Source organism: Festucalex cinctus, chromosome 13, assembly GCF_051991245.1.
Source record: "Festucalex cinctus isolate MCC-2025b chromosome 13, RoL_Fcin_1.0, whole genome shotgun sequence".
In the NCBI taxonomy this organism is placed as follows: Eukaryota; Metazoa; Chordata; class Actinopteri; order Syngnathiformes; family Syngnathidae; genus Festucalex; species Festucalex cinctus.
In genome coordinates, this window is record NC_135423.1 from 25,160,409 (window position 1) to 25,184,075 (window position 23,667).

Consider the following 23,667-nt stretch of genomic DNA (forward strand, 5'->3'; position numbering starts at 1 on the left):
CGTCTAAATGATTTATCAATTACCAAAATAGTTGTCAGTGAATTTTGATAATCATTTAGTTGTCAATTGGTCAATTAATTTTGACACCTCTAATTGATTTGTTTCACTGTGGTGGTCTGAGCTGTACAGCGTGTCATAAGTCAGCACGCGGCCATGTTCTTTTTTTCTGTAGTCAATGAGGCAATTATGATTAAGCCGTGTGAACTCTGTCCAGCTGCTGCGTTTTGACAGGGAAAATGAAGCAAAATAACATTGAAACCATATACAGAGGGAAATGCCCCCCCTTACAACAACAATTACGAAACGTCCATTTCTGCCACAGTAAGTAGTCTCATGCCTATTATATTCCTTCGAGAAGGCCCATAGATGATCACTGTAAAGACAAATTATGTCGCGATAACACAGATGTTTCATACATGTGCAGCTAGACTGCGTGGACCCAAAGGACTATGACGTGTACTTATCTGATAGTAAAGAACCACATGACAGACTTTTGCTGTTTATTTAAACAAGTTGAAGGTGTGAGACAGATGATCTCTTCTAGAGCTTGTCATGCTCCGTTGAGATTACCACAAACATTCACACAGAACGAAAAAGCTCATGATGCATAAACGCAGGAGACATATTTCACAATCTAAGTCAGTCAGAATTGCACCCATTAAAATAGTTTGATAATATTAGCATCTGCTGCTATAACATCTTTAATGTTCTCTAGAAGTGAAGTGAAAAGTCACTCCTTCATTATTCCTTTTTCAGATGTCTGCGAAAGAGGCCTGACAACTCTTTTAAAAAACATTTTATGAGTAGGATTTTGTACAACTGACTTATGGGGGAAAAAATACAAATAAAATGGCACTAATTACAGTGTCATCTAAAAAGCCCACCAAAATTGTACAATTTGATGCTCAAGCAACATTTTTAGCGAAAACTCCATCTCAAAAGAAGCATTGCATGGAAAAGTTTAATAATTTTTTTTTTTACCTAAATAAAAGTATTTTTGTTGTTTGTTTTAAAACGTTTCTTAAAAGTTGTAATGCAAATGTTTGAATTAAACATTAAATACAACTGGACGGATTATTTTACATAGCGGTACTGGTAGCACTAGTGGTAGGGTGGCTCCCCCTAGTGGTATGTGAAATAATCCCTCCAGTTATTTATTTTTTATTTTTTTATTTTAATAATCCCTCCAGTTGTCTTAATGTTTGAATTCAAACATTTGCATCGCAACTTTTAGAACTGTCTTGTAAAAAACAACATTTATTTAGGTGCATTTGTTTTAAATGGAACTTTTTTATGCAGTAGTTTTTAATTGAAACACCACTTAAGTAGTAGCAGTTTTTTATGATACTATTACTTTTCAATTCGCACATAATAGAATTAAAAAAAATATATACTGTAGTAATTAAGTACACTTTTTAAGAATAACAACTGTTTTGTTTGTGACAAATACTGGGGCCTTCTGTATTTTTATGTTCATCATAATCATGGCACTTGGAGGAAAAGATTTGGCAAACTGCTTTTCTTTTTTTGTAGCAGTAATCTCCCAATGCAACCTTATTATTTTGGTAAAATGAAGGAAAAATGCTTTGCCAGCTTCTGGGTGTTCTTCTCTATGATGAGGTCCAATCAGTATGGCTTTTTCTGCAAAAAACAGACACAAACATAGACCTGACATTTCTGTTGCTGTCACTTGATAACTCCGAACTGTATTCAAAATTTCGTTTTACCTGCAATGAATGTTTTCTTGCTGTGGAGAAAAGGATGCGAGTCATTTTAATGTATTTCAGCTCATAAACTGAACAGTGACATGTGGTGATGCAGCAGACGAGATGACACATACTCACCCTGGTGGAGGTATCTTAGCGTAACATACAAAATAGACAACAATACGACCAAAACGCTGCCAACAGTGAGCATGAAGAACCAGCTCGGAGGTTCTGAAGGACAAAATCGAGACAAGATGATATTCTTCTGCTGCCACATATTGGCACAATTTCTTTGACTCACCTTCAACGGTCAGAATGAAACTTTTTTTAATGGGCATTCGCAACGACTGATGGGAGACGGTGCACGTAAACTGACGCCCCGAGTGTCTGTGTGAAGCCTGCAGGTAGAAGAAAGCCGACAGCGAGTAGGTCTTGTCCATGTTGTTTTTGTGACTGGAGAGCAGGATGTTGTCGAGCGCCTTCGGGAGAGGAGCGCCGACCCTCTGGCCGGAAGACGCCGGGTCCTGCTCGTACCAGACGATGTGCACGTCCAGAGGGTAGTAGTTCTCCGCCTCACAAATCACCTTCTTCTCCTCGCCCTCTTGCAATGTGAGTGTGGGACCAACGTTGAGGGACACCTGGGGGGACTCTGGGATAAAAAAAACAAAAAAAAACAAACAAACAAACAAACACTTAATTTTGCAGATATCTGAAATCCAAATTATGTATGCAGTGTTCCCTCGTTTATCGGGGGTTCATCTTTCGCGCCCTCGCTGTTTTGCGGATATCTCCCCACCGGGGACATTCGGGCATCCGCGGCTTCGTCTCAACGAGACCTTTGCAACGGTGTCTGTCCGTCGCGCCACAACATTGCATTCCGGAGATAGAAAATATATACTGTGTTGATAACAAGTAAATTAAAAAACAACAACATAGTTTTAATGGAAAAAGAAAAACCCCATAAATGATGAATGAAAAAACATTCATAATAAACTAAAAACTATACCAAAAAAAACAACAAACATATAATACCTGTAAATGAAAAAAATATATATATACTGTGCTGTATACTGTAATAAGCAAATAAAAAACAGAACAAAACATACTTTAATGGAAAAAAATGATTGTACATGTAAAAAAAAAAGAAAAAAAAAGACATAAATGATGAATGAAAAAGCATTTATAATAAACTAAAAACCATACCAAAACAAAAAAAATATATAATATCTGTAAATGAAAAAAATATATACTGTGCTGTATACTGGAATAAGTAAATTAAAAACAAAACAAAATATACTTTTAATGGAAAAAAATGACTGTAAATGCAAAAAAAAGAAAAAAATGATGAATGAAAAAGTATTCAAAATAAACTAAAAACCATACCAAAACAAAAAAAACATATATAATACCCGTAAGTGAAAAACATATATATGGTACTGTGTGCTGTATACTGTAATCAGTAAATTAAAACAAAACAAAACAAAACATACTTTTAATGGAAAAAATGAATGTAAATGAAGAAAGAACATATATGATGAATGAAAAAGCATTTGTAATAAAGTAAAAAATATACCAAAAAAAACAACAACAACATATATAATAAACGGAAAAAAAATAGATATAATTAACAGGATTTCATTGATATATTTATTTTTTAAATTAACGCGTATTTCCATTATCGCAGGAAGTTTTTGGAACGTAACACCCACAATAAACGATGGAACACTGTACTGTGAAATGTAGCCAGTAGCCATATGTCTTTGACTGTTCCTCACCTTGAATTTGTAGACTTATATCAAGGCTGGAAGACAGCGGAAACACTGACACGGTGCACACGTATGTCCCCGCGTGCTTGACCTCAGTGTAGGGAAGGGTGTAAGAAAGGTCGCCACCTGCTAGATTCTTCAGTTCAACTCCCTTCCCCTCGATTTGCCCAGAGTGGCTGGCATAACTGAAGAGATTGCGTTGTTCGCCGTGGTACTGCTGGTGCCACCGAACGCTCACGTTTGCTTTCTTGTGGTCAACAGCAAACTGGCAGTGGAGCTTTTTTTGGAAGCCCAGGCCTGATGTCACCGTTGGAGTTTGTGTTTTCATCATCACTGCAACTGTAAATGTAAATGCAAATGTGACAACTCATTAGGTTAAGAGCACAGGAGATACTGTAGATAGATATTGATCTTACTTCTTGTAATCAATAGCAGATAATATATTTTACACTTGTATCACTTGTATGCTCTGTTACAAAAATTGCCCCAATATGGATTCAAAAAAAGTTTTCATAATCTGAATCTTGACATAAACAAAAATATAAAATATAATAAGTTACACCTACCAGATATGATGATTAGATTTGCATTCATATGTGCAAAATGCTATTCAAAATTGGCTGTAGCCAACAGATGAATCGGATGATTTTAGCCATTTTCAAAATAATCATAATCCAAAGGAGAATTATAGAATGAATGTCAAAATATTGTCAATTTTTCATGAATGAGTCAATGTGTTGTCGCACAGAATGAACCGTTGCAGCTCTGACTCCATTCAATGCATTTATCATCGTTCCTGAACAAGTGCTTGTCCCAGTTTTGTTTGACAACATTTACAACAGCAATTTTGATAACAAAGATGACTTTTATTAGTTGATATGTGTTGCATTGATATAAATATTTGGTGAAATGACATAATAGGTGAGGAACTCTGGGTTATTTTGTGGCAGATTTCCTGAGACGTGCTCGCTACAAGTCAGCTAAAAACATTTTTGCTAATGATGTAATTTATGTATTTATTTTACTCTTTTGACTACAATTTTCACCTTCGGGCTACCGGGAAATGAAAACAAAAGACCTTAAGGAGGTTATTTTTTTAGACAATTTTCAAAAATGAAATTTTTGACCACTTTATTTTTATCAGTTACGTGAAACATTACCTACTGACATGTGGACCCTTTAACTAGAGTTGGTCACATATTTTTAATTACCAGCAAGCGGCCGATTAATCGATTATCTGAATTTTTTTTCTGCAAAATATCAAAATCAGCATGAGCCTAAAAAGAAAAATCCCTGTCTGTTGCGCCCTAATAACAAGTTTTGCTCTGACCAACCAGTAAGAGGTTGGGAAATCCAGCTCGCTTGCCATTGGAGGATGAATATGAAACTGGATTGGTTAAAGAACAGTCCCGTTGGCCATTGCTAATATAGTTCAGACAGCATTATTGATTCCGAAGTCTCCTGGCAGATTACATCGGCATGACAACACACAGAAACTGAAATCTGATTGGACAAATAAGTCTGACATCTATACACAGTAGTAGAAGCAGTTCAGTCATAAGAATCGCTAGAAAATGAAGAGAGTACAGTACACTGTTGGAAATATAGTCAGATAATTTTGTGGAAGAAATATTAGAATTTTGGTTGTACCATATCCCTGTTCATTGCATTCAAACAAATAAAGAAGTCAACGAGGCAATTTTACGGCCACTGTTGTATGAGCAAAACACCACCTGTGTCAAATGGTTTAGCACCTGAGAGTGATTTCCACATCAATTTTGCAGATATCTTAAGTGGAATTATATACAATTCACATCATATATAACATATAATATGTAGACTCAACTGATACCTTTCGTAATGAGTGTCTGACTGTCCACAATAGCGGGCCAATTGCGGACATCCTGTTGTCCCGAGGGAGGGGGGTCACATGGATGTCTGAGGACTCCAGAGACGGTGAACAAGCCTTCGGTGTGTGTCAGGGTGATGGCAAACCAAGAGTTGTACTCATGGGACTTCTGGCTCGGCCATTTCACCTGGACGCCCTCCATGTTGGATCTATGAATGCCACAAGCCACACGATCCGATTCCATGTCCTCCACATAGTGCCGAAGGTCCAGTTTGGACTCTTGACAGAGAACAGAGTCAAGAAGTGCCTTTCAAGGTGAGTTGCTGTTATATAAATAATAAAGATCTCACCAATAACAAGGAAAGTAACGACGTGAGGGTTAACAGGACTGTCTCCCAGCTGACCAAACTGCAGAATGCTGGATCTTTGCAGGACCTGAACGTCACGCCCACCATCATTTTTGACGACCACAATATAGTCACTGAAGGTACAGGGCAGCCATGTTAGAGGATTTGCATCCTGGACACCTGCCAAACAAAATCACCAGTTGGTGGGATATCATTTTAAGAAAAACAGCTTGATTTGTGATCACAGATTGGTGGTGGCATAGGTCCATGTACTAGTACGGTTTGTCCTCACTTGAGATAAGTCAAGTTAGTCAACACTCGAGTATTGCATCTTACTAGTAACGTTTTTCTACTACTACGAGTCACTATTTTATGACATTCCTGCTCACTGCTTGGACAACCTTTGACCTAGTAGGAGCGCTGCTCCAGCAACAAAACTGTATACTGGTTGATATCTGCATGCTATTAGTATTACCAGTGAAGTGCTCGATATTAAATAGTAGATACTAATAAAAAAAAATTATATCAATAAGACAAAATAGCCCACAGTTGTCAATTATTGCCTCACTAGAAACATGAAGTTACCTTTTGTACTATGACAAAAGTTGTCCTACTTGTGAGCGTACTAGTACCAGTAGTACCTTCAGATGAACATCAAGGATAATAAATAAATAAATGCTCAAACGACCGTCTAGTGGAGTTACACGGAAGAAAAGACGTGATTTCAACATAGGCTACATGACATGGAATGACAATCTTATGCAGTCTTGCAGACACACGGATTAGCACGAAAATCTCTTTCTTGCGTAAAAACTTTAAATATTGACTTACTTACCCGCACATAGAAATAAGAATAAAGTGAATAGCTTTAGCAAACACATAATTCTAAAGGTAAGACGTCTCCGACTTGCTGTCCGAGCACCAGGTATCGGTTTACTTTCACTTTCATTTTTAGGAAAATGATAACGCCACGCGAAAACCGCACTGTGACGATTTTGATAGACAATGAGTGTGTGTGTAGTATTGAAGGGGGTAATAAACAAAATGGTACGCCGGTACACGAAAAACAGTGTTTAAAAAAAAAAAAAAAAAAGACGGGCGACGGCAGTACTTCCGGGTAGGTTGTCCTTGTTGTAATACTCAAATAAGTCATACGGTAGCGCTGTAGGCAAGTGCCAGCACCTGAAATCGCTCCTTGTCTGGCCTCGTTGTCTGGAGACAGCGGAAGTTTCTTTTTTCCCCGCATGCTTGAAATCTTGACATTTTGACCATTTGCGTGTTCTCTGCGATGATCACAGTAATGATACATTTGTGTGATAGGGAATTAACTACAGTTCGGTTCTGACACATTTTGGCTTCAAATGATAGTAATACTTACTGACGCCACGTTCAACAACCTACATGATCATGGATAAAGGTAAAGTTGACTATTTTGTCACGAAGATCTACATTGACTTATTTAATATATTCAGACAAATTGTGTTTAAAGCAACACAAGTAAATGTACTTAAGCACAAAACTAAAGATATTTACCGTTTGGTCATTTCTCTTGTATGCACTGAAAAAAATTTGGCCTCTAGTAATGCAGTGCTCGTACTGTCTGCTGTCTACACACGTACAATTTGATGCATGGCACTTGTATCAATGCAAAGAACACTTTTTACTTTCTAACATGGCGGAAAACCTGAAATTATTAATATTTATGTTTTTGCAGAGAGGAGGAGTGACTGATGTCACACTTTAGTGCCATTTATTGTCTCAGTATTGCTAGGAGAACACACAAAATTATTTTTTTTATCATGTAAATTGTTGCCTGTAGATCAATCTTGCACTACAAAAGCAAATTTTCTCGAAGCACGTTTGTATTTGTAATCGGATATAACTGTATATAAGTGGATCTGCGTTTCTCAGTTTTATATATATATATATATTAGGGCTGCACGATATTGGAAAAACATGCGATATGCGATATACTTGCTGAATATAGCGATATCGATATTATTGCGATATTTAACATGTACCTAAAGAAATTTCATTTATATTACCTAATGAAAGAAAAACATTTTTCATGTGGCAAAATAAGCAACCTTAATGTAATCTTAGTTAATTAATTGTAATTATGTCTTGATAATTTTCAACTATTGAATGGAGATGCACATTTTAGTTAGCATCTGACTGGTCAAATTCATATAAAAAGCATAAAATTCCATATAAAACTTATTGCATGCCTTTGCGATATGCATATTGCAAGGGCCAATATCGCGATATCGATATTTTTTCGATATATTGTGCAGCCCTAATATATATATATATATATATATATATATATATATATATATATATATATATATATATATATATATATGTATGTATGTATGTATGTATGTATGTATATATACACGCACACCTAGGGACAATTTGGAGCGCCCAATTAACCTGCCATGCATGTCTTTGGAAATGTGGGAGGAGACCGGAGTACCCGGAGAAGACCCACGCGGGCACGGGGAGAACATGCAAACTCCACCCAGGAAGGTCCGAGCCTGGACTCGAACCGGAGACCTCAGAACTGAGAAGCGGACGTGCTAACCACTCGACTACCGTGCCGCCCTTACCTTTCTTTTAAAACTCGTAATTCGTTTAAGAATTTGAGGAGCCTTTATAGCAGTAATACCTGAATTTCTGTCATTTTTCTTTCAGACTGGGCCATTCTTCAGGGATCTTTCCTCCTGGCTGAAAAGTTGTGTCTTCCATCATCCCTGAGCTCCCTCCAGAAATGTGACTGGCCCAAGGTGTGCGATCCAGTCCTGGCCGCCGTGAGGGAAATCTGTGGCGAGGAGGCTGTTGTCGGCCATCTCAAAAGCAAGGCTACCTCCTGGAGGAAACAATTAGTTTGTGCTGTGTGGTTGAAGTTGTTGAGCAAGGAACATGGAGAGGATGTGGAAGAGGCATGGAAGGAGAGCCCGTTTTTCCTTATGCAGAACTCCCTCCCAGAAGTCAACTACACTCTCCTGATAGAGTTGCTCAAATCCTTGTCAGCTGTAGACATATTTGCTCATGTTCTACTGTGTCTTCCGCTGCATCAAATGTGTTCTGAGCTGGAGCGGTTGTCGGAGCATTTGAAGAGCAACCCTGTGGGGGACGATGACGTCCACTTTTTTCTTGAGTTGTGGTGGCAACTGTGGAAAGACAGAGATCTGCAGTTCGCAGAGGGACAGGAAAGTATTGAAATTTTGTTTGCAAACCAGTTTGCTCGTCTTACTCCTCAGCCTGCTAGTTTGACTCATCACGCTTCCAAGAGGCTGAAACTGGATTCATCAGTGTTATCGGACAACACTGACGTCCTAGACATTCTCCTTAACACGCTCACAGATATGAAAGATGTCATATCTAAACCGGAGCACTGCTTCAATGCGCTCTCAAATTGTCTTGACGCTCTTTACACAACTTTTCTCATGGATCATTCAGTTGTACTTCCAATCGAAGACAAGGTGGAGTTTCTATCTAAAGCCATGAGCATTAGAGAGAAGAACGGTGACAAGCTGAGTTTGGAGCTTATACAGGAGGCTCAGCGAGACCTCAGAGCCTCTTCCAGTCCATCCCAGTTTCAGGCCAGCAGACTGAGTCTTCGTGAAGCCTTAAAAAGTGTGTCAGAGCTCACCCATTTGTGGCAAAACCGCGACTTGCTGAAAGTGTGTAGCAGCTCCCCTGTCAGCTACGCCGCTTTCAAACTACAGCAAAGTGTCCTCAGAATGCTGGCAACTCTCAAACAAGTCAACATGACAGGAGAAGAAGAAGCTGCGAAGAATAAGCTCTGCCGTTTACTGGCAGAAATGGCTTTCCCCGTTGTAGAGAGTTTGTCTGAGGTTCGTATGAGTGTTGCCGTGACCATCATCAGTCACCGGCTGCAGGACTTTGACGACGTCGCCGTGTTGTTTGCTAGCGAGAAGAGCTGGGTGGCCTGTGATGAGCAGTGGCTGGAGTGCCTTGAAAAGAACCAAGCGGCCTTCCAGTGGTGCGACGCGCTCACCCAACTGGTCTCCACCCTCACAAGTCAACTCCACGGCGAGAACTTGGCTGTGAGCCGGGGCAGGAGGCTGCTCAAAGTTGTCACGGCCGTCTTCACCGCCCTCTCCTTGGAAGACAAAAATAAAACTTTGGCTGCTGTCCTTAAATCATCCAGCAAGGGCTTCTTCGGATGCTCGGGCAGCTCCGCTCTGGTTGCCAGCTTTGAGCAGGAGCTCAACATGGCTTTCAATTGCATCATCCAGGGAGGAGGCGGGGCTCCGACGGCGGACGGCAACCTCAGCACGGCGGTGTCTTTGGTCGCCAGAGTTGCCTTCCAGAACCCCGAGGCGACTTTGAGATCCTGCTGCCATTCTGCCGTCGTCAATAAAGGGGCGTTCGCTCTCATGAGCAACATCCTGAAGCAGTTGCCCGGACTGGCATGTTGGACGGAAAACAAAGACGAACGCGACGGGAGACGAAATCCAACACGGTTGCTCTGCAGGTGTCTACAGGAAGTCGTAAGCAGCAAAGCACTCTCAGATAATGAAAAGGAACAGTTCGTCAAGTTTGTGGCTCTGTTGATGCTGCCAGTGGCGACAGGTGAAGGAGAAAAAGAAGTCCTTCTGTCACCTCAGGAGCTCGTCAACACTTTCGTTCTGCCTAACCTCACCCTCGCAGGTCAGTGTATTGCATTTAATCTTTCATTTGTTTTCTATTTTTCCTATGCCAGATGTCCAATTCATTATATGCTTTATATTCCCTTCAGGCAACAACTCTGTTGATCTCACTTTAAGCCTGCAACTGCTCCATGCTGCCTTATGTGTGGATGCTCAGGAAGTGGCCACCTCGTCCTCAACCCACTGGCTGCTGGATTGCTCACCCTTTCCTTTGCTCTTCGTCTTGGCTCAGATGCACGACCAGGCCCTCAGGTTGATCACATGACTAGTGACTTAATTATTAGTACATACTATACTAGGGGTCCTCAGAACAATTGTTACAATTTTAATGTTGTTACAGACCGTCTACCTCACTTAAAAATCTAACAGAAAAAAAATAAAACAAGGTCAAGTAATAGGCACACAAGCGGACAACATTAAGTGCAAATATTACATTAAAATTGTCAGGTAACCATATTAGTTGGGTAGCACTAGATGTGGTGACAGTAAGTTCAGACATAGGATATTAGCAACAAAGAAAAAATCAAATAAATGGGAAAATACAGCACGCATCTTGAAATACAATACTGTACTTGGAGAAGTAGATAGAATAGAATTGTAAAAAAGATGCAGATGAAGGTTAAAAAAAATAAAATAAAACAGACTAAATTAAAGGTTAGAAATATAGGCCAATTCCAAACTAATTAAAATTATTATTAATAATAATTCTAATAAGTAAAACAAAATGAAAATATATAATTATATAAACAATAAATAAATGCATAAATAAATAAGAAAATAACAATACCAAATTTAAGTCATTTTCATTGGTTCTTATGTAATGGTCTAATATCTTTTGATTGCAAATTGTGGGTTTTTGTTAGCTATACTGGTAGTTAACAAAATGTTTTGTTTTTAAAGCAGAGGAATTTTCTCGACAATAATATGTTCATGCAGCCTTACTAGCCATGGTATACTCACTAATACTGTGTTTTTTTTTTTATATGAATAGTACAGCAAAATCCACCCCTTTTTATCCATCTCAGGAGGCGGCCATTTTGTCACTTGCAATTAATTAAAAATTACATCACAGTTGCTCAGGACTCGGGTAACGACCAATTACAGCTCACCTAATTTCTGAAGCTGCCCTGTGATTGGTCCTGAGCAACTGTGATGTCATTTTTAATTGACTGCAAGTGGCAAAATGGCCGCCTGAGATGGATAAAAATTGATGGATTTTGCTGCTTAATCCATATTCCACAAATGCAATATTAATCAGAATGCTGTGTTTAGTCGAGTGGGGCACATGCAACATACTGTAAAGGAAAAATCGTGTATTTCACTCTCTGCAGTTATTCTAAATGAGTTTCACTTTTTGAATTGAACTACTAAAATAATACATTCACAATTTCTTAAGATGTTCCTGTATAAAATTACATTATTTAAATATTTTTACCTTGCTAAAGTAATGGCATATTTAATTTTTGACAAATTGTTTTTTATATATTATACTATATTACAATAATATAATAATTAATTAATATACCGTATTTTCCGCACTATAAGGCGCACCGCATTATAAGGCGCACTTTCAATGAATGACATATTGTAAAACTTTTTCCATATATAAGGCGCACCACATTATAAGGCGCACCGCATTATAAGGCATTATAAGGACACCTTCAATGAATTACATATTTTAAAACTTTTTGCATATATAAGGCGCTACAGTAGAGGGTGGGGTTACGTTATGCATCCATTAGATGGTACTGCGCTATAGGGAATGTCAACAAAACAGTCAGATAGGTCAGTCAAACTTTAGTAATAATTACAAACCAGCTTTCTGACAACTCCATTCACTCCCAAAATGAATAAACAGCTGTTTTATTATTTTCTCTGAGGTAAAGTATTAGTATTAGCTAGAGATCCAAGATGGCGGGATCTTCTGCGCATGCGCGTCACCGATTGTGCAGGGTCACCGATAGCGTCTTGACAACGAGACCTGCTGCGGCTCAATATTGATCCATATATAAGGCACACTGGATTATAAGGCGCATGGTCAGCTTTTGAAAAATTGAAGGCTTTTAGGTGTGCCTTATAGTGCGGAAAATACGGTAGTCAGTATTTGGTTTAGTTTTCGTGCTTTCTGGAGAAAAACTAATAAAATATCAAGCCATTATTTTAGGACTGTGGCAATATGTAAATTTTTGGTCACATGAAAGGTGTATAATTGGTGTCGGCCCTAAACTTTGTACCTCCAAAATAGTCACTATTCAGGAGACCCCCAAAACAGCATATTTTTTTTTCAAACAGTAACATTGCATCGTCAAAGAGAACAAGCTATTGTCAGCACTTTTAATTGGTCAATAATTTGTAAAAATGACAGCCACACATGTGGACTGACCAAAAATGTACATTTTTGAAAAATATGAGATTTACCAAATTGTGTCTTATGAGGTTTCGTCTTCTGAGTTGCTTACCGACATGGACTATCACCATGAAGTGACTCTGAAACGCCTAGTTGTAACGGCTGCTCAATTAGGGAAAAAATAATAATCACGATTATTTTGGCAATAATTGAAATCACGATTATTTTTTGGTACAAAACTAGAAAATGTTTTCCCATTTAAAAATACTAAGATCAATTTAAAAACAAAAAATAGAAACACTATAATTATGTAAGTTCCTTTTGGACCAAACAGAATTCATAATAATATAATTTACAATTATATTTATTTATTTATTGTACATTTATTTTATATATATATATATATATATATATATATATATATATATATATATATATATATATTAGGGGTGTTAAAAAAATCGATTCGGCGATACATCGCGATACTACATCGCGCGATTCTCGAATCGATTCAATAAAAAAAATCGATTGTTTTTTTTTTTTTTTTTTTTTTTTTTTAAGAGCTCAGAATTATTTATTCGGTAGTCTTACCGATTCAACGTCTTATCATCATTGCCTTTTTTTTTTTTTTTTTTTTTTTTTTTTTTTTTTGTGTGTGTGTGAATCGATTTTTAAACTTCCATTTTTAATGGAAAAATATTCAACAAAACGTCTGACTTCGGGTTAGGATTCACACCTTGAGCATGGAAGAATGTTATATGAACGGAACATTAAGCCTTAATATTTTATTTTAATGCTGTTCAAACATGAAACAGATTACAACCTCTATAAGACTGAAATTTCAGATAAATAAATAATACATTTTCATATAAATCTTACACTCTACAAGCTTGCTGATTAGTATTTTCTAAATTTGAATGAAAAAAAATCGCAACAATCGACTTATAAATTCGTATCGGGATTAATCGGTATCGAATCGAATCGTGACCTGTGAATCGTGATACGAATCGAATCGTCAGGTACTAGGCAATTCACACCCCTAATGTGTGTGTGTATATATATATATATATATATATATATATATATATATATATATATATATATATATATATATATATATATATATATATATATATATATATATATATTTATTTCTGTAGTTATTTATTTAATTATTTATGTTGGCAAAACGTTGGAGTGCAGCATGTGTACTGTGCATTAGGACAATTTTTTTGGTACAAACAATTGTTTAAATATAAAAAATATTGAGACAAAAAAATTCTTTGAAACACTAATTATGCAAGCTCCTTTTGGGTAAAATAAAATTAATTAAATTAGTTATTTTAAAATTTAAATAAGTGGCAATTTTATAAATTTAAACAACTCAAAAATTAGTATTAATAATCTTTTTTTTTTTTTTTTTTAAGGATTATGCTGATTTTGTAATTGTGTAGTGTAATAATTGAAATTGTAATTGAATTTTGCTTAATTGCACAGCCCTACCGAGTTGACTCTTGTCTTATTGCTGACTGTTTGTCTCTTGCAAGGTGTTGGGATCAAGCACCCGAGGGTGCTGTCCACCGTTGGTCCATGGAAAGCAAAGAGCTGCTGACCTCAGTGCTGGTCACCCTGGCACAGGTGGTCAGCGCCCAGGTGGAAGCCGCCCCAAGTCGCTGGTCCAGAGCGCTCTTCTGGCTCCGCGATAAGATGAAGGGACTGGACTGGACGGTTTACTTCCACTTGAAACCCGTGTGGGGTGGACACTTCAAAAACGAAGTTCCCTCGTCTCTCTTGGCAGTGTGTGATCTTCCTGAGCAGGTGGGACTTCTTTTGGAAGTGATGACGTGCCACTCGGCAACCAAATGAACTTCATCTTTCCATCATCTTTAGGATTGGTCGGGTCTGAACCTGCCCCAGTACGGACATGGTACGGGCCTTTTGGCGTGGATGGAGTGCTGCGCGTTGTCCGACGCCCTTCGGTCTACCATGTTGTCTCGTCTGGCTCTGGACCAGCGCCAGTCAGAGCACGTCAGCATGTTCAGCAAAGGCCTGCTGGTGGCGCTAGCCCAGACCATGCCGTGGTGCTCCGTCCCCCAATGGGGCAGGTTGCTCGGAGCCTTGAAGGAGCTGATCACCTCCCGTCGCCTCCATGTGCCGTTCTCGCTGGAGTACGTGGAATTCCTGCCCCTTCTGGATTTGAGGACGTTTTCCTATGAACTCTGCCTGTCGGTCCTCATGCTCCGAGTCCTGCAGCTGCTCTGCGGATCCAGCTGTTCTGATTGGCTGACGGGAGACGGCTGGGCTCACGTTGCCAGATTATATGCCCACGCGGTGAAGGAGGTAATGAACTCGCTGAGGGCCAAATTAGCCCTACCCGCATCGGCCGCTCTGACGATCTCGCCTCAAGTACAGGACGCGCCACCGAATGTCTCCGACGTATCCTGCGCAGCAGTCAAAATGTCCCAGGACTGTTTGAAGTATTTCCGAGAAGGTGCGCAGGATGTCGAGCAAGTTCCCAGTCAGGAGGTCCTTTTCGTTCTCAGTCAGATCTTCTGTCATGTTCAACACGTCCAGGTAAGAAGCATTCACGTCGGTGATGTACCAATTAGGGCTGCTCAATTATGAAGAAAATATTCATCACAGTTATTATGGTAATAAGTGAAATCACAATTAAGACGATCTTTTATGTTTTGGTACGAAACAAGAAAATGTTTAAAGGGATACTTGAGTCATCGAGCCATGTTCAGCAGTTTAAAAGTTTATATTTTTGTCCACAATTAATTTGATAACTTGATTATCAAATTTCTTTATGATTATCTGATTTCTTGTACAATTAATAAACTTAAACTTTTTTTTTTTTTTTTCCCTACTTGTTGACTGGAGATGACATCACCTGTGCTGAAGAAGTAGGTAACAACCAATCATGGCTCACCTGTTTTATGGGTTTGGTCAACAAACTGAGTCATGATTGGTCGTTACATACTTCCTCAGCACAGGTGATGTCATCTTCAGTCAACAGCAAGTGAAAAAATTAGTATTTTAAGGTATTGCACATGAAAAATAATGAAGTTGTCAAATTCATTCTGGACAAAATAACATATTGCAGCAGAAAATCAAGTATCCCTTTAAGTGTTAAAAATATTAAGATAAATCAAAATTCTTTGGAACACTATGATAATGCAAGTACCTTTTGAATGAAACAAAATTTATTAAATTATTTTAAAATTTAATAAAGGTGCAAATGTATACATTTAAACAACTCAAATTTTTTTTTAATGATTATGCTGATTTTGTAATTGTGGAGTATAATCATTGAAATTTTATTTTGATTATTTGCAGAGTCCTAATACAAATACATTAGATTATTGTTGAAAATTTGCGTTATTTTAGTAAATACAAAAACATTGCCTAAAGATGCCACAAGATGGCGGCAAAGCACCCCCACCCCCCCTATTAAATAGTGCACCTCTCGGTTTGATATACAGTGATACCTCGGTTTACGAACTTAATTGGTTCCCAGAGAGTGTGTGTAAACCGAAAAGTTCTTCTTCCGAACATTTATTTCCCATAAGAAACCATTAAAATGAGAATAGTCCGTTCCCAGGTCCCTATAAAACATAATTTTCTACTAAATAAGCCTTAAAACTACACAAAAATATACCTTATTTTTATTATTTATTTTTATAATTTTTTTATTGTATTGTATTGTAATTAAAGAAGTAAATTGTACTGTATAATAAAGTCGTTTTATTTTACTTTGTGATGGTAGTTCTTAAGGATAGTAGCAATGGTAGACTTACTTAATTCGCGAGCGTTTCACCGCGTAGAGTGTTTATGGAACGGTTGTCGCTCGTTCGCACTTTCGTGCTCACCGGAGCGGAGGTGGTGTGTCCCTTGGTGACAAGGAAGTGGAGCACTTTAGCGAGTCAACAAGTGAGCACCGTCAACTACTTTCACCTCTTTCCTGGGACTAAACAGCCGTGGCACGATTTTCTCCTTTTTTGAGGTACGTGATGGCACTTTCGCTTTTTTTAGTGGCGCGAACTCCATTGACTACAATGCAAACGCGCCGCCGAATCGCCGTCCCTCGCTGGTAAGCATTAGGCTTAACACTAGCCTGTGGTGGGGTCTTTTTCGGTCCCATAATAGCAAAAGTACACTCAAAATGTCTATCAAACACAAACCGCGTCCGCACCAAAAGAAAGGGGGTGACGAACTGGGACGCCGTGAGCGTGCGTCAGCTTCTTGTGGCCGCCACCGTGGTGCTGTTCGACCGCGTGGTTTGGTTCGTCCGCCGAAAAGTAGTTCGTCAGCCGAGACTAAATTTTCGCGAATTTAATGTTCGTGAGGCGAAAAGTTCGTGAGCTGAAGCGTTCGTGAGCCGAGGTATCACTGTACTTTTTACCAAATTACTAAGCAATATTTTATATCGGGCTTGTTTTTACCCTCAGCATAAAAACAACAAATAGGTGAGTTAACACATAGGTTCCCAAAATAAAACGCACTAATCAGCAAATTTTTGGAATGCCGAACTGTGAGTATGCAAGGGTTCAATGTTCTTTACTGCAGCGAATTCTTTGTTTTTCTCACTGACTCGCAATATAGATTGACGGCTTTCATTTTGTTGCAAGGTGATGATGCCAGGAGGCCAGAATGAACCGCTCTTCCTGTCCAGCCTGGAGATCCTCAGTCATTACCAGGCCATCGTGGGCACGTTCCCTGACAGCAGCAGCCCACTGGAGAGCGAAAACACCAAACACTTTTTCTGCACCATCACAGACAACCTGGACAACAAGGAGATTAAATCTGTCCTACAGCAGAAGATAGCTCAACTGGCATTATGATGCCCTTGCCACCTTTTTTGGATCAGTTTTACATACCGTAGTTCGACTTATGATGCTTTTTCTTTTGGGGGTGAAACGAAAGGCATAAATTTTGAGTTTGGGTGAATTAAATGCAAATCATAAATATTGTGTTTTTGTGTTTTATTGCAACATATGAGCTAAAAAATATAAAGTACAAAATTCACGCATAAGAATCCCATCATGCATTTTTATTACAGTCATTAATGAGCCATGGCACACGTCACACAAGGCGAAATCCACCACCCAACAAAAGCATGTCACAAAAAGTATGAATGTTGAAATAATGGAGGCTCTTGTGTCATTTGACTCGCGAATTCACTTCATGTGCAAATGCGGGCCTGTTCACCTGGACACAAATGTGATAATAATCATAGGAAGCCACAACAATTCTGCTGTATAAGTGACAGCAGGTTGATACACAGGTTAATTGCACTTTTGGCCATCTAATGGAAAATAATTGAAAGGGATACTTCACTTATTTAGCCTATTATAGCAATAAAAAGTTAAAGCTACTATATGGAGGATTTCCCCAAAAAATATCTTTACAATAGCCTTTTTATTTGACCATTTATGACTGAAACATATTCTAATTAGTAGATCAACATCTTAGCTGTTCACAATGGGTACTCCTACAAGCCTCTGGCCAATATTATTTAGGAAGCGTCCGGTCCGAATCCTTCGAATTTCCTGCCCTGTCTGCGGGATGTGACGTCATGCGCGTCCTCGTCAGTTGTTTCCTGTCGCGCGAAGACGGAACTTACAGATTTTCGCTGCCCCAGACACCCGCTGTTACTCCGCGGAAGGCTGCTTAAAAAAAAAAAAAAATGAAAACAATGTCAAGTGCCACGAAAAAAAAAAAAAAAATCTAAACTTGATAGTGACCGACGCCGGGCAAGAACGAGAGTGAACATTGGTTTGACATTTCAGCGGTGGAGAGAGTTGAGATCGGACTTGGATTAGAAAAGTGATTCACAGCTGGCTTTCTTTCTACTCCAAAAGATAAGAAGCGAGTATCTTGACATTTAGAAAAAAAATGTGTTGTTTTCAAATACCAATAACCTCAAGATCGATCACTTCTCGGTCGTAACTATTGGGGTGAAAGTGAGGTGGACGGTCACATTTAGCGTGAAAGGGGCGGCAAAGTTGAATGTAATAGAACAGAATGACTTTATGAAGAACAGACGTTCCATTCCGCGGCGTTTCAATCAGGCTAAATGTTGCCTTATTTTCCTCCGTGAAAACAGCCTATTGTAGCTACATTATGCTAACGAAATGTGAACGGTACTACTGAATGGTGATAACATTCACGGCCATATCACACTAAGTAGTGAATGGGTCTATATGTTTTTCACAATCGTCAATTTCCATAAATGACAGCCCACCTTTCGGCTAATGCACAATGACGCTAGCCTGGGGGCGACACACTAATAATGACGAGAATCAGGTTGACGTCTGTCGAGCGGGGTGACTACAATATGTAACTGCATATTATCATCGGAATGTGGTCCAATTAATTGACGTAATTTGCACATCGTTTTGGAGTAGCCTACAGCACAGGACTGGACTTCGACCGACTAAAGCAATATGATCTGCACGTCCCGTGGACATCAATTGTTTAGTGGGGATCGAAAGTCTCATTCTGTGAAGTAGCCAGCTTTGTATAACATTATAAAACTTCTGACCTCTGAAAACATCGTTTAATTGGATATGAAGAGCCCAGTCTTCAGTATTGAGGTCGTGCACGTACGAGTGCGCGCAGCGTGTACGAGCGTGCAGTTTGTTTTCGGCCACAGGTGGCAGTAGAGATTTGAAATTTTAAATCTTCCATATAGCTGCTTTAATGTTTTGTTTATAATTTGATATTTTCATTTTTCACGTTACAATTAATACTTTTAAAAACTAATTTGGCCACTTGTTGACTAAAAATATTACGTGCTCATGTAATGACAGCTCACTTGTTTTCTGGTTTGGTCATGTGACATTCACAAGGTGAGCTGTGATTGGTCATTACCTGAGCAAATTGTGACGTCATTTTCAGTTGACAGCAAGTTGCAAAAAGTGTTTTTAAAAAAAATTGTATTATAGAAAAAATATTAACTTTGACTGCCAACCAGTATCCCTTTAAAGATTTGCTTCTAAACACATCATACATGTTTGTAGATATGTAATTGCTGAAAATGTACATTAACTGAAATTGTTTGAATGAATTGTTTTGATGAAATATCGTTCAGCCACCAGAGGCTTTTTAGTGGAAATATTTCATGGCTCAAACATGCATGTATATATTATATTTGATTGACAGATGCCTGGACTGGTTTACGCACATTCAGCAGACATGCACACAGCATCTACAACAGCATGACCTTATTTTATATGTGGCGATTCTTTTTTTTTTTAATCATTCAAACTTAGCAAGGCTGTTAATGCTTTTTGTATGCAAGACATTTAGTTTCACTTTATAGGGACTCATTTGAGGATTAGGATAAGTGGTTCATAACATGAAATGAAATGAACACATTTACAGGTAAACTAATGCTCACTGTGAATGCCCAATTCCACCCGAAAGGTTTTGGGTTAGTCGTTCTTATGTCTGAACACTCGCTGGACCTTCTTCAGCTGGAGGTAAAACCAGTAGAGCTGAGGCAGAAGGATCGCCAGGTTACCGACGTTACAGTGCCAAGGCAGGTGAGAGGGCACTTTGTGCAGCGGAATGCCAAAATCGTGGCCGTACTTCCAATACATGTAGGGGAAGATCAGGATCCGACACATGATGAATGTGATGAGAACCAAGACGCTGCTGATTTTGTGCAGCCTGGAGTTCTCCAGGCCCACCTGGAAACGAGACGGAAGAGGTTGCGTTCAAGCGTCCAATCTAGTTTTAGTCCAGCCCTGACGATGTTGGTGAGTCATGTATAGAGGACCACAACTGCCAAAATTCTAAATAAATAAAGGACTAAAAGTGAAAATAAAACAGATATAAAAAATAAAATGAGAAAATTATATCCACAAAAATAAATATAAATGGAAATAAAAAGAACAAAATACGTAAATATATACATTGAATATAATTTTTGAATTATATTTTTTTATATTCACTTTTAGTAATTTATTTATTTGTGTAGTCATTTATTTTGTCATGTATTTACTTTTACTTTTGGCAGTTTTGGTCCATATTGCCAAATCAAAATGTTATTCAAATAAGGGGGCGGTCGTCCATTGCAAGGCGAGACTTCCTTGTTCACCGAGCTGCTCACTCGACCAATGACAGGCAGTTTGCAACGGTGGAGTCCAACCCAAGACATGCTTAGGACCGCCCCCTTATTTGAATAACAATTCGACTTGGCAGTACGGACCAAAACAAAACTGCCAAAATTAAAAAAATAAATACATAAATAAATAAATAAACAAACAAATAAATATATGACTAAAAGTGAAAATAAAAACGAATATGAAAAAAATACAAATTTAAAATTATATTAAAAATAAAAATGAATGGAAATAAAAAAAAAATTTTATATAAATATATATATATATATATATATAATTTTGTTATGTTCATTTTTATTTTCACTTTTAGTCATTTATTTATTTATTTTGAATTTTGACAGTTTTTGTCCTCCATAGTCACGTACCTGGACGATGATTTTTGAAATGGCAGTAAAAGCGACGCTGAGTTCCGTGATGAACAAACAGCCGATGAAAAAGTCACCCAGTCCTCTCCTGTAGAACTGAAAGACACGCGCGTATGAGGATGACTAAAGCTGTCTCACGTTTTACAATCTCATTTCAGCAGACTCAATTCTTACAATGCCAACGGGGAGGAGGATACCGAGAACTGCCAGGTGATGAAGCACTGTCAACCAATAGCGGGAGAGGAAAGCCTTCAGTGTCAACAGAGAGTGCTTGTTGTACATGCTGTTGCCTCTCAGCCTGTGCGTATGGTAGTGGCTTATATACGAGGCGTACAGGTCGATGGCCGAATACGGATATCCAAACACCAGAAACTCGCTGAGCACCCAGTGACTGTGAACCGTAAGAAAAAATATTGGTAAGATGGATTTCACTATAAAGGTCCCATTGCGATTGAAGATTATCAAAGCTCAAATCTTAAAATGACCTGTCCGTCATGACATGCTTGCAGGATATCGCCGTGATGACTCCCGTTGTGGTAGCCAAGGAAGCGTGGAGAACATCAATGAGCCTGAAAACAGCAACAACAGGATGCAATTTTAATGCAACTTTATTAGTGGTTGAAAATTCATGCAGATACAGGGAAAGCATGTAAACTCCACACAGGGAGGCTGGAGCCCGGAATCGAACCCTCAACCTCTGAACTGAGGAGGCAGACGTCCTGCTAACCAGTCTACCATCGTGCTGCTTGTTTTGCGCTGCATTTGTGTTCCTATAACGTCAGCAAAGTTATGGCATCACATTGTTTTAATTGTATACGAGCCCACATATGGTGATTTATTTATTTTTGTCTTCTTGTCACTATGACTACTTAACTGTACTATGTAAATCACGGTTGCCCAACTCTGGTACTCGAGGATTCCTTATCCTGCATGTTTTAGCTGTTTTCTTTCCTCCAACACACCTGATTCAAAAGATCGTTATTAGGCTTCTACAGAGATTTTATGTTGCTGATGAGCTGATCATTTGAATTAGGTGTGTTGGAGGAGAGGAAATGTCTAAAACATGAAAGATTAGGTCTGGAAACCCCTGATCTAAGTTAACAAAAGAAGGAATCTATTTTGTGTGATTTTGTTCTGGTTGTACCAAATGATCACAACGGCATAATAGACAGAAAAGAAATCATTTTTACTTATGTTAAGTACATTTTTTATAAGTTCAATCAGTAGTTCGACATTTGCCAGTTTTATGTATGTTTCCTAGACACATATGGTGTGTAGTTTTCCAGCTGTTATTGTAGAAAAAAATATATAAAAATAAACAACGACTGTCCCCACCCTACCCGAAAGGGTGAGCCGTAGCTGTTGGCAGCCAATCAAAGGACAACAGCAGCAAACTACTAATGCGCCCTCAGTTTGCCTCAAGTAAACTCAGCCCAACATGAGCAGAGTGCACGCATAAAATCGACTTTAATAACACTTTAAAGTGTTGAATTAAGCGGCGCATGAGCTTGTTAATTGCACAAATGATAATGATGACTGACTTACCTTTCGCTGACGATCAACACATCTGCGTCGCTCCAGTGCGTGAAGGTCCACCTGAGTACTTTTCTGAAGCCGACGTAAAATCCAGCAAACGTCGCAACTCCACAAGCCAACGTTTTAAGCATGATGGTCGATGTCGTCGCAGGTATAGCCGAATAAAATAAGATATCACTTAATTGCAAAATAACAAAACACTCGCTGTTATGGTTTGGTAACAACGTTGCTCAACCGAGTGGACGAACGGATGTGACGTGTGAGAGGCAGTTTGTGGCATATGACGTGCTTTCATAATAAAAGCATTGGATAACGTGTGTGTGTATATATATATATATATATATATATATATATATATATATATATATATATATATATATATATATATATATATATATATATATATATATATATATATATATATATATATATATATATATATATATATGGATAAGCGTGTTTAATTGCTACCTACCTAGTGTGGGAACATGTTTAAAAATAGGACATGTTATCACCACAACCTGTGTAAATCACAGCTTTGTCAGTCACAAAACATCCATCTAAAGTAAATTTACTCTTAGTAATGCCATTTGATAACGTGTCATAAATAAACGTATCTGACTGTATATCAAATAGTCCCCCCCCCCTTTTTTTTTTTTTTTTTTTTTTTTTTAAACATAAAATGTGGTGCATAAAAAGTGCTTGTGCTGAAGAAGAAAAATATCACGTTAACACACTTTTTTTTGTTTTGTTTAAGAGGTAGCTAGCTTGTTTTTTTTTGGGTTGTTTGTTATTTTACACAAGCTTAAAAAATACAAATATGGCAGTAAAAAAATTAAAATAAATACAACACGTGAACGTGCTTATCAAGGAGTGGACATCACCTAAGAATAATAACATCTTAATAACAAAAATATACTACCAATGCTATATATAG

The 23,667-nt window shown here is 38.2% G+C and overlaps 3 protein-coding genes across 3 annotated transcripts; 1 reads left to right on the forward strand and 2 right to left on the reverse strand.

Annotated features, from left to right (window-relative positions):
- Positions 1–485: 485 nt before the first annotated feature.
- On the reverse strand, positions 486–6,777 carry dhrs13b.2 (dehydrogenase/reductase (SDR family) member 13b.2). The gene is made up of 8 exons (XM_077542111.1): positions 6,504–6,777; positions 5,672–5,848; positions 5,325–5,600; positions 3,482–3,811; positions 2,008–2,355; positions 1,845–1,937; positions 1,728–1,747; positions 486–1,641 (listed from the first exon to the last, which is right to left on the reverse strand). Exons 1-8 carry the CDS (start codon positions 6,547–6,549, stop codon positions 1,627–1,629), a joined length of 1,305 nt encoding a protein of 434 aa, XP_077398237.1. The 5' UTR covers positions 6,550–6,777; the 3' UTR covers positions 486–1,626.
- A 78-nt stretch (positions 6,778–6,855) lies between these two features.
- On the forward strand, positions 6,856–17,670 carry gemin4 (gem (nuclear organelle) associated protein 4). Its single transcript, XM_077541398.1, has 6 exons — positions 6,856–7,085; positions 8,366–10,351; positions 10,440–10,602; positions 14,245–14,515; positions 14,588–15,271; positions 17,329–17,670. Exons 1-6 carry the CDS (start codon positions 7,070–7,072, stop codon positions 17,539–17,541), a joined length of 3,333 nt encoding a protein of 1,110 aa, XP_077397524.1. The 5' UTR covers positions 6,856–7,069; the 3' UTR covers positions 17,542–17,670.
- A 65-nt stretch (positions 17,671–17,735) lies between these two features.
- Positions 17,736–23,003, reverse strand: LOC144033355 (ceramide synthase-like). Its single transcript, XM_077541399.1, has 5 exons — positions 22,740–23,003; positions 21,680–21,763; positions 21,369–21,585; positions 21,195–21,290; positions 17,736–20,394 (listed from the first exon to the last, which is right to left on the reverse strand). Exons 1-5 carry the CDS (start codon positions 22,859–22,861, stop codon positions 20,137–20,139), a joined length of 777 nt encoding a protein of 258 aa, XP_077397525.1. The 5' UTR covers positions 22,862–23,003; the 3' UTR covers positions 17,736–20,136.
- Between the last annotated feature and the right edge of the window lie 664 nt (positions 23,004–23,667).